The 16,847-nt window shown below is 42.5% G+C and overlaps 1 protein-coding gene across 2 annotated transcripts in view; it reads right to left on the bottom strand.

Moving 5' to 3' along the window:
* Positions 1 to 16,847, bottom strand: part of TENM2 (teneurin transmembrane protein 2) — a 923,830-nt gene that overhangs the window by 460,988 nt on the left and 445,995 nt on the right. The window contains exon 1 of one of the 2 annotated variants that reach the window (XM_035013878.1): positions 15,908 to 16,627. The exons of the other annotated variant lie outside the window; for it this stretch is intronic. Within the exon in view, the coding sequence (XP_034869769.1) occupies positions 15,908 to 16,046 (139 nt within the window). The 5' untranslated portion in view covers positions 16,047 to 16,627. Of the gene's footprint in view, positions 1 to 15,907; positions 16,628 to 16,847 lie in introns of those variants that run through there. 2 annotated transcript variants of the gene reach the window in all.

The following is a 16,847-nucleotide window of genomic DNA, read 5'->3' as shown; positions in this document are numbered from 1 at the left end:
TTTTGGTATTAGGACCTGTAGAAGAGTGGGTGTGATACTTGGGAAGTGTTTTATTCAAAGAAAATACCAGGTCTAATAGGTAACTGAAAACATCAGACTGCATAGTCGTAACACCAAATGACAGAAGTTGCCCTGTACCCTTTCCCCACGGAAAACTAGGAGAACACCCATTAGGATTTACTTCCAGTAGAGTAGAGAGCCATGGTGCCTTAAAAGAAAAAAAAAAAAAAAAAAAGGCAACTAATCAAGCCCTAAGTGAGCTGTCCTGATAGTGAGACATTGGTAAGAAGAAAATCTCACACAGTTGACAAGCCTTTAGGTAGATTTCCAAGACTGACAGGCAGCTATCACTGGTAATCCATGCTATTTTCTCCCATTAGATTCCAGGAATTATTAGGCTGTTTTTTTTGATATATTATTTGTTCAAGTATTAGGTCTTTGAGGACAGATCAGAAACGCTGGAGGCCCCTCCCATATTTCAGGGAGCACATACTTATTTATAAAGACCAAGCTCATTATTCATGCATTATAATGTGGGTAAATGTGATTGGATTCCTTTATTGACAGCAGCCTATGCCAGATGGCTGAAATGCCACTTTCATTTTGGGAAGAAAGAAAGCCTTCACAGCAAAGAGGAAGCCTGGAGTTGCAAGGTAAAATCATTCTTAATTATCAGTCCCTGGCAATGTATGGTCCCCACTACATTTAGGCATTTATGATTAGAAAGTGAATTTCAAACTAAGGACTCTTCTGGTACAAAGTCCACTATTAAAAGCCGAGTACAGGGACGCCTGGGTGGCTCAGTCGGTTAAGCGTCTGCCTTCAGCTCAGGTCATGATCCCAGGGTCATGGGATCGAGCCCTGCATCGGGCTCCCTGGTCAGCGGGAAGCCTGCTTCTCCCTCTGCCTCTCTATCTCTCATGAATAAATAAAATCTTTTAAAAAAAATAAAAATAAAAAAAATAAAAGCAGAGTACAAATGGCAGTGGGTTCGAGGGACTGTAAGGGGTGCTGGACCCAGATAATCAAAAACATGCCAGCTTTAAGATGAGTTTTTGGCTCTGGGCTTAGAATGAATCAATCCTCAAACTTGGCAAGCTATAATTAATTCCAGGAGTGTATCACTCATCTGTGTAGTGGCCGCTCCCTCAAATAGAGATCTTATAAAACTCTCCCTGGTGAAATCAGCGAAGCCATCAGACATAGCCATATGTTCAAAGCTCAGAGAGGATTGGTCATGAGGCAGTTGTCCATGGATTGAGATGTTAACTGCCCAACAAAATTTTAGTAGCATAGGTTGAGAGCCTCACAGTTGTTTCAACGGTTACCAAGAAAGCAAAGCAAAACAAAACAAAAAACAAAGCAAACATCAAAACAAAACCCCACACCTCTTCGAACATGTAAATCTTCTCCTTTCCCTTTTTTTTCATCTGGTAATTTACTTCTCAGACATACGGGGTAGCTTTGTTGAGAGCACCCACTGAGGCTGACAGAAAGGATAAAATGGGAGAAAGAAGTGCTCACACAGACAAGGTAAACAGGCACGAATTGGATTATTCCAACATCCTCCGCTGAGGTAGGATTCACAACTAATCTGATTATATGAATATTATGAGCCACTAAGTATCTTTCTGCAGCAATTACCAAGCTTTGGTGCATAAAAAAAGGGCATTTTCTTTAGTGCTGGGCCTATCTATCAAGTGTCTGGCTTCAAAGCAAAAGTTGGAGACACACACAGACAGACAGACTGCAGTGGGCTTATAACGTACCAGTGTTTCTCCTCTCCCCTCTCCTCCCCCTTTCCTTTCCTTTTCTTTTCTGCTCTTCTATTAAAAATCAGGGGATGATTTTTATTCCTTAAATACCTTGAAACCATTTTTAAATATAATAATGTGTTTGCTCCCCTTAAATTCTTTTGGAATCACTACTTGGTATCAGCTGAAAAAGCTATGCCACCCTCTCTCAGCCATGGCATTGCCCAGTGTGACCAAAAACATTCAAGCCCTCATTTCTGTGCCTCCGCCTGAGGTCCAGAGACCTAAGATTTGGGGTAAAGGTGACAATGGCTGTGTCAAAGTTCATCCGTGTTCCCTCTTGAGTCTGCCAGCAGTTGGCTTAGATTCCTTTTGATGCAAACCAAACCAATGTCGGCCTTAAAGAAGAGACTCTACAGAAAGACCACATTGGCAATGGATGACAACACTGAGTCAAAACTCCTTGAAAAATGTAAGGGATGTGTCCTAGAGATGAAGCACAATACATTGGTCATAAGCTCAGTCTATGGGTCTCAATCTTATACCTGCCACTTCCTAGCTGAGGAATGACATTATTTCACCACTTTAAGCTGGAATGTGCTGAGGCATTGGGAAAACAGTATCCATAGTACCCACTATTGGACTAGAGTTGGTTTGAAAAGTCAAGATGAAACTCCTACCATATCCCAGGTAAACTCATCCTGATCACTTCTTGAGAATGATTTTGGACTTGGCTTTCCCTGGCTTCAGCCACCCAGGACTTCTCTCAGTTGCTCACCTGGCCACATGCCCACTTGTCACACAGCCAAAGGTACCTTGCTTCTCTTGCCTGAGATGTTCTTTCCTAGTCACTAAGCCTTCACCATTCTGTTCAGGTGGCCCTTTCTCAGAGGAAAGCTTCAGGGATTCCCGTGATGACATCACCTCCTCTCTAGTCCCTAAAATGGCAGCTGTGTGAGGCAGGGGCTGTGCCTGTCTTTGGTCATCATTCCATTCCCAGCTAGGGGCTGAGGACTTGAAATATAGTAAGAACTCCATAAATAGTAGTTGCTATCATGATGCTATGGGTTAGGTCTTAAGAGCAGAGGTTGGGAAAAACTCATGTCTGTGCTAAGGGATTGCTAGGCACTAGGAAGGCAAGCAGTGGCATAGTTTTGGTGGCTTTGAATTTTTCAGGTGGACATGATCTCCATCAAATTGTGATTTTAATGAGCAGCACTGTTTGCCACAAAATTCATCAGAATCCAACTGTACACCTGTACTGAGCTGTGATCATTGCCATGCATGCTGGGCTCACTGGCCATTGTCTTGAAAGCCATCCCTCAAGGTGCACCATCCTTGTATTCATAGGCAATAGCCCAGGAATTAGTATTCAAGTTAGATCATCTCTCTGCAAATCCAGTGGCTAAATACATATTTTAATTGAGCCCAGGAGTGTTGACTTGCAGACACAGGGTAGAAAAAAATCACTAGAAAAATGGCAAGTGGAAGCAGCCTTTTACCTTTGAATGGAATGTGATACTTACAAAACATCAATAACAATTTTCTATTGGGGAAAAGCCTGCGGCAAGAATAACCTGCTTAGGTTTTTCAGCTGTAACTCAACAAAAAATTAATGTTTCTTTTTCTTTAGAAAACAAAACTACCGTAGTAAGCCAGGTAAGGTAACTTTAACTGGACGAAATATAATGCAATTAGTTGTCTGTGATGTTAAGATATGGGAATTGTCATTAGCCAGTGAAAAGGCTCCCATTTCCAAAATGATGTTCAGGGGGGTCATAGCAATTAAAACAGACAATATAAATTTAGTAAGAAATAGAATGATCAGAGGGGGTGAGGATATGCCTTTGTTAAACATTGAACTGGTTATGGGCTAAGATTTCTCATCTCATTTGTACAGGGAAACTACTACCCAAATTTATCATGGGCACCAAGCACTCCATAAACTATACATCACTCTGCCTGTTAATTTCACTGTCATATATATATGTTCATGCAAAAATGACTTCAGTGTATAGATCTCTATCTATATAATGCCTTTACATACATTTATTTTCATACATAATGTCTTTCTCATGGCTATATTATTTGTGGTTCACTGATGATAACAGCTAACATCTACTGAGCACTTTTTCTAAGATAGGAACTGTTCCAAAAGCTTTTTGTTTTTTAGATTTTTATTTATTTATTTGAGAGAGAGAGAGAGAGAGAGAATGCACATGTGAGCAGGGAGGGGCAGAGGGGGAGGTAAAGGGAGAAAGAATCTGAAGCAGACTGCACTGAGTGTGGAGCCCGGGCATGGGGCTCAATCCCACGACCACGATATCACGACCTAAACCAAAACCAAGAGTCAAATGCTTAACCAACTGAGCCACACAGGTGCCCCAAGAGCTTACATTTATTATCCTCCTTAATTATCACAAGGACCTCGTGAGATAGGTCTAACTACTGTCTGTCCCCATTTTGTAGATGAGGCCAGTGAGGTTTGGGGAGCTTAAGTAAATCATCTAAGGTCACAGAGCCAGTCAGTGGCTTTGCTGAGATACAACTCAAGCAGTTGGACTGTGGAGTTCTGGACCCAGCCACCACTCTCTACCACATTGTAACCTCATGGTTCAGACAATTTGGCAACATCCCAAACAAACAAAACGACACTCCTGTGGGTTTTGGCGGCTCCACGAGAAGCCCAAATATGGTCCTTCTATAGATCATTAAGTCTTATATGGAGTGTTTGCTCATAACAAACATTTTCTTAATAATTGAGTTATTTTTCAAATTCTAAGGCAGTAGTGTGAGATGCCCCTAAAATTGGGTGGATTTTCAATTTTTTAAAAATAAACCTTATCAACATTCTTAACCTTTCTAGTGGGCTTTCCAACTGCTTGTTTCTGTACCACGTAATTATCACATAAAGAACTACCTACTTATGCGGAAGCAAGAAAGAGAAAACAAAACAAATGGAAAACACAAACATAGGCATGTTTGTTGTTTCATATTGAGGGTTATTTAGCTTGGATAATAAATCATTACAATGAATGTCAACACTGCACAGGGGAAAGGGAATAGTTAGTTGCATATGCTAATGGAAGACGTGCATTACTAATAAGGAAGAGAACGAACAACTCTAGCCACATGCTAGTTATCACTGCAAATCACAAAGACAAGGCATGCTCACACAGAACATATGACTGCTCTATGACAGTGCAAATATTCACACGTCAACAGCAATAGCTCCCATACTCCATCTAAGACTACTGAAGAGTTTAAAAATAAAGCTCTCCCTGTCATGCACCAAGATGTCAAGTTTAAACACATCTGCCAGTCAAAGGGATTTTGCCAGTCTTTACCCCCGTAAGTGTGGTCTAAAGGCTTCAAGTGTATTCTAACTACAAAGAACTGTGATATTATCCATCAATATCCTGTAGCTTTTCCCTTTAATACAGGTCTCAGATCCACAGATCCTCTGCATCCATATTGTCACTAGCCCACCATTGTCTTCATACGGAACTAGAGCAATAAGCTCCTGTCTGCCTTACTGGTCTCTTGCCTCCTTTCTATCTAGCATAAAATAGTGTGAGCTGCCTTTTTTTGTTGCTGTTGTTGTTGTTTCTGTAGCTTTTTTATTGTGGTAAAATAGACAAAACATAAAATAGACACATTTCCCATTTTAACCACGAAGTGTACAGTTTGGCAGCACTATGTAAATTCACATTATTGTGTGACCATCACCACCATCCATCTTCAAGAACTCTCTCATTTTTCCCAATGGAAACTCTGTCTCCATTAAACACTAACTCCCCATTCTGCTTCCCCCAGCTCCTGGCAACCATCATTCTACTTTCAGTCTCTAGGAACTTGACTACTCTAGGTACCTTGTAAGAATGGAATCCTCTAATCTTTGTTTTTGCATCTGGCTTATTTCACTTAGCACAAAGGTCTTCCAGGTTCACTGTGTTGAGGCATGTGGCAGAATTTCCATCCTTTTTAAGGCTAAATAATATCCCATTGTGTGTATATATTGCATTTTGCTTATGTATTCATCTGTCAAGGGACAATTGGTTGATTTCCCCCTTTTGGCTATTGTGTATAATGCTGCTAAAACACGGTGTCCAAATATCGGAGTCCCTACTTGCAGTTCTTTTGGGGATATACTCAGAAGGGGAATCACTGGATCAGATGGTCATTCCACATGGAATTTTTTTGAGGAACCACCACCCCGTCTTATCCAGAGCTACGCTGTCTTACGTTCCCATCAGCAATCACAAGGGTGCCAATTTCTCTACAACCTTGCCACACTTTTTTTTTTTTAATACAGTTTTTAAAGATAGAAACTGAATGCAAAAACTCCCTTTCCCAGCTTCTAACTGCACTTAGGATGAAAGAGTCAACTCCTTAGCATGGCTGCAAGGCCCTAGGTGCTGTGTTCTCTGCCAAAACCTCTAATTCCATTTCCTCCCACTCTGTCTCCTTGTTTTGCACTAGACATGCTTGTCTCCATTTAATTTTTCAAACATGTCGGATTCTTACCCAGGTTAGGATCTTTGCACATACTAATTGCTTCATCTCGAAAACTCTTTCTGCCTCTATTTCCAAGGCTGGCTTGGCCTCATCCTTTCTGTCTCAGCTTAAACACCATTTCATCACCAAGAGAGCTAATGATTTTCCTCTCCATAATTCCCTCTCTTCTTTTCTTGCTCTTCCCCTACATAGCACTAGGATCAATGTGAAATTACGCTCTTTCTGCTTGGGTATTTTATTGTTCATCTCCATACCTAGGTAGAGATCCTCTGGGAGAAGAGCCCAGATCTTTTTGTTCACTGTTACGTCCCCAGAGTCAAGCAAAGTGCCTGGCACACAATAGGTAGTCAGTGAATGTCCAATTACATTTATGAGTGAATTACAGAAAAATCCAGGCCCACAAACAGAACTCAGTAGCAGGCCCCAGTGATAACCTCACTCAGTTCTGGGAAAAGGTTGGGAGGAACATATCCCATGCAGATATTCATCAGCCCTGGCAACAGGCACTGTGTGTCTTTGGCCTGAAAACCCACACATCTCAATAACAATGGGATCAATTTTGACATTAACACGAATATTACCAAAGCCCAAGAGATACATTAAAATTCACCGAGCTCTGCGGCAGATAATATAAAAGCTCTAACTTGCTCTCTAGAAACAAGAAACTTTCATTTATGGCTTCCCAGCTCTTGCTAATCTTGCCCATTAGGCCAAAATATTGCATTTTACACAGGATGCAAGATCATACAAGAGACCGATGTAATACTCAGGCACAAAACCAGCTGGCAGATTTACCACTGAAATCCCCTCTATTCAGAAGGCACAAATCAGCCTGTGATGCCTTTCTTGACAGATTCCTGCATGTTCCTCATTAGGGATAGATGAAAGAAGACAACCCTGCTTTAGGGGCTCAACTCCACCTCCCTGCATTTGCATACTCAGTCATTTGTAAACGGAAAGAAACACATCCCCACATTTGCCCAGAGGTGACTGTTTATTCAGAAAGGTGACTTCTGACATTGACAATAATGTCAGTTTTCCATCTGCATATTTTAAGGTAATGCATCCTTCCTTTAAGTGCTTTCAGTTCAGCTTCTTGGTTTCCCTCTTTCAATGAGCACAGTGACACCCAGACCTCTAGGTCTCAATTTAAATAACTTTCTGGGAAAAGTGAAAAATGCAGTAATGCTTCTCACCAGCCCAAGGAGAGGCGCTCGGGTTGCTAAAAAGTGAGCACTGATACGATAGTCCTTTCATCTTCCTTAGCCCGCCATACTTGACTAGCTAAGGGCTAAAAGGCTCACTCCAAGCTGTGGATGAATCCTTCTCTAAAATGTGGTTTATCCCTGGAGATCTCTCTGGAACATTTATGCAGGTAGCTAAGCAGTTCATCAGCATAGCAATTTGGCCAGTCAGCTCCATCCATCAGAGCAGAGAAGTGTGGCTGGTGGAGGGGAGACTCGTGGGAGAGCTCCCCGTGGGCAGGTAGAGAAGGCATATTCATCCAGAGATCATAAATATGCATCTTGGCCCTCATCTTCTCTGCATGAGGGTGATAGAGTGAAGAAGGCAAAGAGGCAATCCTCGTGGCCCATAGGTTCCAAGTTCCACCTAAAAAAGTGCTCTCTTTAGATCTAAGAAGGCAGGCAAATTTGCCACGTGTGACTCGATGGGCTGACAGAAACACAGAGGAAAGAGAGCACACTCTTTCCAGCTTTCAGATCGCAAAGCTCACAAAATCACAGCCAACAGAGGTTTACTTCTTGAGAAGCTACTCCTTGCCAGGTGGAATCTGACAATGAGTAAGACAGTATCTCGCTCCTTGGAGAACTGACAATCTAGACAATTTAAATTAAATTGCTAAATTAATTTAAATAGGATATCAGAAGCTTTGTGGTGGAAAAAACAGATGGTGCCATGAGAGCAGGGAAGAGGAATCTTACTTAACTGTGGATGGCATGGGGCGGGGGTCACTGAAAATTTCCCAGGATAAGTAAAAGTTGGACAGAGACTTGAGAAACAGCAGTCTGCAGGATAAAATCAGGGTGGAAGAAGGGGAAGGACAACTCAGCAGTCCCTCGATTTTAACCACAGTGGTATCTCTTATTTCCTTTTTGCTGGAGCTGGGATGTCAGGTTGAGAATTTTCCAGCATCCTTCCTCTTGGCCGGACTCAATCTAAAGATACCTACGCCAAGAAGCCAAATAAAGAGACACAATTTAGACCATCAGCAAGAGTGGCTTGGAAAGTCTGACTTTCACCGATTAAGAGGCTTCTCCCCAAAGAGAGGCCTGATAACAACATATTGTTTGTCAGTTGTTCATTGGCTTCTTTGCCAGACAAGGATGAGAGAGTTAAAGAGAAGGAAAAGGGGGAGGGAAGCAGTAAATTACTGTTTGTCAAGCTCAAAGTTTGGAGAGTTGACGAAGTCTTAATTAAAGTAAGCAGGCAAAGTAAGGAGAAGTTCATCCTACATGGGAGAAAAATTCTAGGTATTAACATAAATGAAAAGTTAGAGGTACCCGCTGTCATTTATCATTTACTCAAGGCACAGGTGGTAACAGAGTTAGTAAACTGCCCCCAAATGTGGTGTTGGCATGACTTTGGTCATTAGAAGTTGCTGCTGAGCAACTGAAAGTAAGGTGTTTGTGCCCATGCAAGTCATCTTCCTTCTTCTTGCTTTTCTTCTCCTCCCCATCCCACCAGAAGCATAATAATAACAACACAATCCCCATTCAGCATGCAGTGCCTCACTATCTCAGCTGGTTGCTATGCCTGGGGATACTTGACATTTGCCAATCGCTTGGGAGCTTAAGGCTGCAATTTCAAACTCTAAGCATAAAGAATCGAAGGCGAAGAACAAAATAGCACAGACTTGGGAACCAGGAAGAGCTTGTTGGTAAAAGCTGTGCTTTCTATGGTCTGGGTAGGTAAGAAATAACAACCTACTGGACAGGATAGAACATGAACCAATCTACCTCAAGAAGTACTTTTTTAAAAGAGCCTTTAAAGCCTTCACTGACTTGGACCATATTTTTGTCTAGGCAGTGAGCTTTGCATGGGCTGCCTTTGATGAGAGAATTGGAATACACGCTTTTTGCAACTTTGAGTGCCAATATTTAATAGTGTCTGCCTTGGGGCCACTGTCCTGGTTTCTGGAATCGCTCTGCAAGAAGGCAGCCCAAAGAGAAAGTGTAATCATGGAATTTATAAGCTAGATAATCAGTGATCATTGAAAAGGAATAAAGGGAGGAAGAAAAAAAAAAAATCTCTGACACTTCCACTGGATTTTTGTAAAGTATTTCTTGTATGGCAGTCATTCTTCAGACCAAAGGACAACAGCTTTTGGAGGGTAAGATGTAGAGTCCTTACAGTAATTCGCCTGGTAGAAATGGTAGGAAGAATTCTGATCGCTGTGCAGCCTCTATGTAAACTTAAATGAAGCACCTTTAGTTGGAGATTTTTAAAACTGGGTCAAAGAAGGGAGAACGGCACCCTGAACGCTGATGCTACTTTATAACAGATTGAATACACTGTGGCAGTAAATCCGTAGAAACCTTTGCCTAAGCACAACAGTGAACCAGCACAGCAAAAGCCTTTCTGATAAACGGAGATCAATAGCAGAAAGTATCTAAAATGGGCTTTTCATCCCTAACCTCCCCATTACACAGTGACAATAGGAACTCTGCATTTTGGGGCACCCACTTAAGTCATAGGAGGTCCCGTAGAGGAAAAATAAATGGATGCAGGAAAGAGGAGAGGGAGTCCAGCAACTCTCTGGGAAAATGATTGGCCATTATAGACATTACTCATTCTTTTTCATCTTTCATGTAATTTCTTCTGATAAAGAAGTTCTAATGCTATATGCAGATGAAAAAACAGATGCTTAGATGCAGCTAATTTCTTGTGTTTTACTCCCACCTAAGAGTAAAATAAGGGTGTCTGGGGATGTGGCAGGAGGGGATCGTTGTCCTCCTGAAGAGCTCGTCAGATGGTTCAATCATTTGTAGGATATCTTAGATCTGTGTATGCATGTGCACGTGTGTGTGAGCGTGACGGAGACACTGAAAATTCGTCACTTTGATTCTCTTCCAGAAAACCATCTGAGAATCCAGAACAATGTGTTCCTCAGGGTAGCCCCAAAGTAGGCAGTCCTTGTGCATCTGCATAATTCTTTCCAGCAGAGGAGTGGGTTCCTGTGACACTCTCACTCCTTGGTACAAGCATATGGAGGATTCTAAGTTGATTAAACTTTTCCAATCAGTGATATTGCTGGATGTGGCCCTTCTGGCACTATCTCTGTGTTTCTGTCTCTGGCCCAATGGCTGTAAGATATTTGTAGGATGCCTCTATAGTGGGGGGGGAGGGTGGAATGGCAAGCCCCCGAGCTTGGAATAGCTCAGGAAGCAAAGTGGGAAAGTCCAGTTTCCTTAGAGGGCCCCTAGGATGGATGCTGATTCTTTGCATTAGGCCATAGGTCCCCTGCTGTGTGGAGAGGAATTGGTGGGGTCGTGTGCCATGCGGTGACTTTAGTCTTGAGTTTTCAGTTTGTTAATAATCTAAAGCTAAAGTTAAATTTTTATCGGTTATAAAGACAAACTTTTCTTTTGCATTGATACCGTGATTTTCATAGAATGCATTTTCAATGAGTTTTCCTCAAGGTGGAGAAACACAGCACTGGGCCTTTTTCTGGAGTTAAGAAATTTCTTGCAGAAAAGTAGGCCCCTAAATTTCTTTGTGACATTTTTTTACTCATTGTGCAAAATACTGGCAGAGAGCCTGCCATGTACCAGGCATCATTCTGGGTCCATGGGATCTATCAGTGAACAAACAGATCAGGTTTCCTGCCCTGGTGGAGCTTATGTGTTAGTGGGCCAAAGAAACAGTAACATAAAGAAGCATTCCATAGCAGGTTAGAAACTCCTAAGTGCCATGAGAAAAACAAAAACAAAAACACAAAGTAAAACAAAAATCCTAACAAGTAAGGGGGTTTTAGAGTGAGGGGGTGATGGGAGAAAGGGTGGTTTTTACTTTTCAACAACATGTTTAGGATAGGGCTCATGGAGAGGGTACATTTTCAAAATGACTTAAAAGAGGTCAAATGGAGTGTAGAAGGAAAGATGCATTCCCTATCTTAGTCGTAGATAGTTCTGGACATTTGTGTTACAGAGGTATTTGCTGGTAACTTTTGGGTGGAGGGGTGGCATTACTGCGTGGAAAGAGCTACAAGAAGCCCCCTGCGCTGGACACTCATTTATTTACACGTGACTGCCATTAATGGCTACCGAAACTCGAATTGGTTGTTGACTCTAGGGGCAATTACCTTCTGGGCCAGACATCGAAATGACAAGACAAGGAAAAGAGAAAACAGGGAGAAAGGAAGCGAGTGGGAGAAGCCTGGGCTGCCTGCATTCAGATATTCACACCAAGGTCTAACTCACAAAGACTATCCAGCACCATGGACATCCTTCTATGTTCCCATGGCCTCCAACAGTGTATTAAATTCTGTCCTTGTCTGACATCAAGTAGTAACAGAGAGTTGTCATTGTCCTGAGCAACAGGAGATGGGATGACTTAATTTCTTTTTCTTTCAGAGGCATGTCACAGGGCTGTATTTAAAGACAGGAGAAAAGCACTAGATCTAGGTAAGAGAAGGCACACTTTACCACACCCTTGGGGAGACAAAGAGTAAAGCCATTGCAGGTAAAAAGGGCCACGTGGAGTTTTAATCAGCAAAGAGCTGTGTGACACTTTCTATGGGAACCAATAGTATAGGACAGTCCAGCTCTGCTGTCCAAACACCCCTGGCTAGTCCCCAGGATAACAAAGCTCGAGTATAACTGATTTCACATCTCTGAATATTTATCAATAATTCAAAAGGAAGAATTAATATATGAAAAACATTTTTTTAAAATAGGAACACAATGCTTTATTTTACACTCTGAAACTGAAGAAATCTGGTCTCTAGGTGGGGGTTCATCAATACTTTTGGAAACTAGCCCCTATGTTATTATTGGTGCATGAACATCCAGGCTCAGGCTGTAATCTCAAGCAACACATTCCATGGTCTCCTCCCAGGTTAGCCAGCCAGGAACCAGACCCCCACCCTGCCGATTCACATCCCTCCCAGGCAGAACAAAAGCTTCCATGCACATCCAGGCTTGTCCATCACAGGGCTGTCTGCATTCCTGTTCTATCTGTCCTCGCATCCCCATGACTCACACCCCCACAAATCTGCACCTTCCCATTTCCTCATCACTCTTCAGGTCTTGGGCACTGATGACTCTGTCCTCAGGAAACTTTATGATGCTGTGCCAGGATCAGGAAAATCTGCAATTTTTTCCATTTACAGAACCAGAGTCCTAATAAATATTTCCATGTATATGGTGGGAGTCCTAACAGATCAAAAATGCTAATAAAAAGGGGCACCTGGGTGGCTCAGTTGGTTAAGCATATGCCTTCGGCTCAGGTCATGATCTAAGGGTCCTGGGATCGAGCCCCGCGTCAGGCTCCCTGCTGCTTCTCCCTCTTCCTCTGCTGCTTCCCCTGCTTGTGCTCTTTCTTTCTCCCTCTCTCTCTAATAAATTTTAAAAAATCTTAAAAAAAAAAAAAGCTAACATTTATGGAACACTTGCCATGTGGGGGGCATGTATGAACATTTACTTATGAACACTTGTATGTGCTAAGTTCTCTGAGCACACTGGTGTCTTTTTATCTTCACCATAGCCTTTTAGTTATGAAAGGGGATACTGAGACACATAGAGGTTAAGCAACAGTAAGTGGCAGAACCAGAATTTGAACCCAAGACCTTGAACCCGTATTTTTAAGTATTACAGCCTATTGCTACTCACTATGAAAAGCATACTTATAAAAGATGTACTTGTACAAAGTATTAAGCTATCCATAGTAAAAACCTTACAGTGGAAAGACTTAGAGTAGGGCTATGGAGATGGAGAACCAGCTGGACTGTAGTTTTAGCTGGAGTTGTTGCTGGACCAGGCAAGGTCACAGCATGGAAGCAGATGGTACCTAAACTGGGTAATGTGAGGAGAGTTTATTAAGGGTGCTTTTTTAAAAGTTGTGGTCAGGGTTCGGGAAACCAAAAGGGATGGCACAATGCTCCAGGGCTAGCAAAATAGAGAAGTTGTTGCCATTGGTAGCTCTGCAGGGGCAAGGAGAGGGAGTGACTGGAGGAAACCAGAAAGACCTGTCTGGAGAAGGCCACCTGAGAAGGCATGAGTCTCCGGGACAGGCAAATAACCAGCATCTGGCACCAGGACAAGGAGGAAGCTGGTAATAGGTGCCCCAGCCTCCTCTTCCAATGCCCTCTGATCTCCTACGGTTGAGTAAGCCAGTTGGCAGTTAGAGGACAAGGGCACCCATCGATGCAGCCCACATGGTCATTTTTTAGGACAGAGAGCAAGGTCTTAAAGGGTGCAGGGCAACATGAAGGACGAATAGGAAATATGTAACAATGGCATTCTCATGATAAACTGGGACAATTCTCAACCTCCCTGGGACTCAATTTCTCATCATTATGAGACAATTGGACCACACGTAATTTACACTGCCTTCCAGCTCTTACATTTCAAGGTTTTATGAATACACCCTCCACCGAGGTTTTCCAAATAACTTGAAAAAATAATGACTACAACAGAGCCCCCATGATGCAAACTCTAGTCATATTGTGCATCCCTTCTGCCCATGTGTTTTGATGAAAGCGTGAAGGTAGACCATGACTGAGGTGGGAGGGCATTTATCTTCTTTAGAAAGTAACCAGAACATTGCTAAGTGATCTTAAAAAAAAAAAAAAAAGGCTGGAGAATATGAAAACTGTCTTGGCAAAGGAACTGATGTAACAGAAAATCCCTTGATCTCTTTCTGATGCAGAAAGAAAGGTACAGAAGAAAGTATTGCCAAGCATACTAGGTGAACCTGGAAAGAGGTGCTTCACATGCTTTCATGGGAGTCTGTGTCATCACGGTTGAAGCCCATGACTGTGTTCTCATCAAGAACCAATGGACACATGTGGTTGGGCACTGAATGTGAATGTTGGGACGGAAGGCCTTGGTCGGGGTAGGGGGGATTGGGAAGAGAGGATTGTACTCTCCTGAATCATTTGAGGCTTATCTAAGTAGCCTTTGAAGTTTGCTTCTAGGTTCTTGATAGTTCTCAAGGTCTCTGGTTGATCCTTGAGGGAGCACTAAGGTTGTCTGTTGTCTGAAGTGACAGCGTCACAGGCTCCTCAGCTTCTGGAGACACACTTGCTTGTTCTCAAAGGCTGAGGTAATTGATGTGTGATAATTTAAAGGATGTTGGAATCTTCCCCCTGCCTCCTCCATCCCTACTACTCAAGTAAATCAAAGTGGAACTGCACCATTATAGAATCACCCCTTTGTTTTGACTTGACTCACAAGAGGTTTACTGATGGTTTTCTTCTTAAATGAGAGGAAACTCGCGTCGTCTCAAGAGCCCTAAATCTCAGGGGCCAAGGATGTATACATGTGTTGTAGAAAGGCGGGGTATGCTCATTTTGAACTTGTTCTACTTCAAAACTGTTCCTGCCATGGCCTGAAGAATAAAAAGGAAGGAGGCAAAAAAATAGGAAAATGGCAAATATATACACGTGTATAGTAAACGATATGCAAGTAGGAGCCTATTCTCATGTGGTTGTGTCTAGGCCACTTGCAGGTCAGCTGCACAAGAAAACAAAAGCTTGAGACATGGAGTGGGTTGAAATACCAACATGTTCACTTACTAGTTGATGACCTTGCATGAGTACTTTGCCATTGGTTTCCTCACTTAAAAAATGGACCTCATGAAAATATTACACCTATCACACAGGCTCGATGTGATAAAATGAGATCAATTCAAATACTTAAGATAATAGAAGTAAAAGCACTTCATAAAACATAAGTTACCCTAAAATGCAAGGGATTATTATTACTCCATTTAAATTGATGTGACAGCAGCATGCCCTTTGAAGGCAAATGGTGCACCTGAAGATTTGTCAACAAACCCAGCCACCTGCAGCAAAGACACCAGGAGTTTCTTAGAAATCTGTTCAGCATACTAAATATCAGATCTAGGTCACAGGAATAAGCCACATTTTGAAGTTCAATTAATAGAATGAATCATTTCTCCACCCTTCATTTTGCCTATTTTTAAAAACATCTTAACAGAGCCACAATCAAGGGTAAAACCGATCAGTGCACGGAGAACTACCACAAATAGGTCTCTGAAGGGTGAAAAAATGTGACAGATGTACAGAGAGTAACTTGAAAGAGTATTTCAGCAACAGACACAAGACGCTTGACTTAACAGATGTTTACAGTTAATAAATCCCACTTTATAACTATTTTCACAGAATATTTTTCTGGTGAAATACCTGGCAGCCATCATGAAGGTAGCAGAAAAATACTTCAGATCGACAGCCTGCTAGGAAGTCGAAATTACACTCAGTGACAAGGATTCACAGCTACTCGGGGCGCTGCGGAGCAAAACCAGGGTCACTGCCAAGTCCCCCACCTCTTCCTGGCTACTCATTGAAAGGTCCAAGTAAATGCTCCACCTACTCTGTCAATTAGGAAAGGTCCTCGTCAATCCCCAGTTGCATGCACCTCGGTCATCCTTACCCAGAGACTCCATCACAACCTTCCCATGGACAAAACTCACAGGCTGAGGCGAGGTGCTGGCGAGTCTCCATGAGAGGCGGCCTGGCTGGCGTTCAGTTGTGCCGGCCGCATTGATGACCAAGAGAGGCTGGCTCACCATGGGCACAGGCTGGGAAAGGAAAGCTCTTCCTTTTGTGTTCCCCTCTAACTACAGAAAATCACCAGCAGTCCCAGCCCGACACAGCTGAGGCCTTCTCCAGCTGCGAAGGAAGAACATAATAGGCAATATCTGCTCTCCCCTCCTCCCTTTTTCTCTCCCTTCCCTGTAGACACACTCAGCATGAGGTTCCTGAGGAATTAGTTGCGGGAGGACGCCTCCCCCGCTGGCAGCCAAATGCCAACCGCACGTCCTGCCCATGTAATGTGTCTGACATTTCTGCATTGCTCCGGCTTAACATTGTTTGACACAGACTTCTTGAAATACCTCTTTAAAAGGTTTGTGCATACGTGCATGTGTTGTAGGTGTGTATGATTTCTATTGTTTCACAGCATCGTGGCATGTATTTGTTATTATTATTATTCTAAATTATTCTCTTAGTTGCTGACACATCGCTGCTTTGGTATTTCCACTTAGGCAGAAGTAATTGGTTTCAGAAGGCTGAAAACCCTTATTTGAAACCATGTGCACATTCTTGTTGATGGATGCCATAAAATGTTCAAATATCATCTTCCCTCAAGTAAAACAAGCGTTAAAATCCAGAAGGACGGGGTGTGATTGACAGCACGGCATACTTACATTTTAACTACCTGTTGTCAAATTATTTTAAAGCACCTGTATATGAAATGGGGTCAGCCCTCCTTCTTGGTCAGTTACCTTTAGGTAGATCTTATCATGTTGGAAAGGGATTCTCTTTCCCTGTCCTGGAAAGCACTTTCCATTTCTCATTGTGTTTCCTAATGG

The sequence above is a fragment of the Mirounga leonina genome, unplaced genomic scaffold (genome assembly GCF_011800145.1).
Source record: "Mirounga leonina isolate KUSES-001 unplaced genomic scaffold, KU_Mleo_1.0 Mir_104, whole genome shotgun sequence".
In the NCBI taxonomy this organism is placed as follows: domain Eukaryota; kingdom Metazoa; phylum Chordata; class Mammalia; order Carnivora; family Phocidae; genus Mirounga; species Mirounga leonina.
The sequence above is the reverse complement of the archived record's forward strand: the minus strand, read 5'-3'. Positions and strand labels throughout refer to the sequence as shown.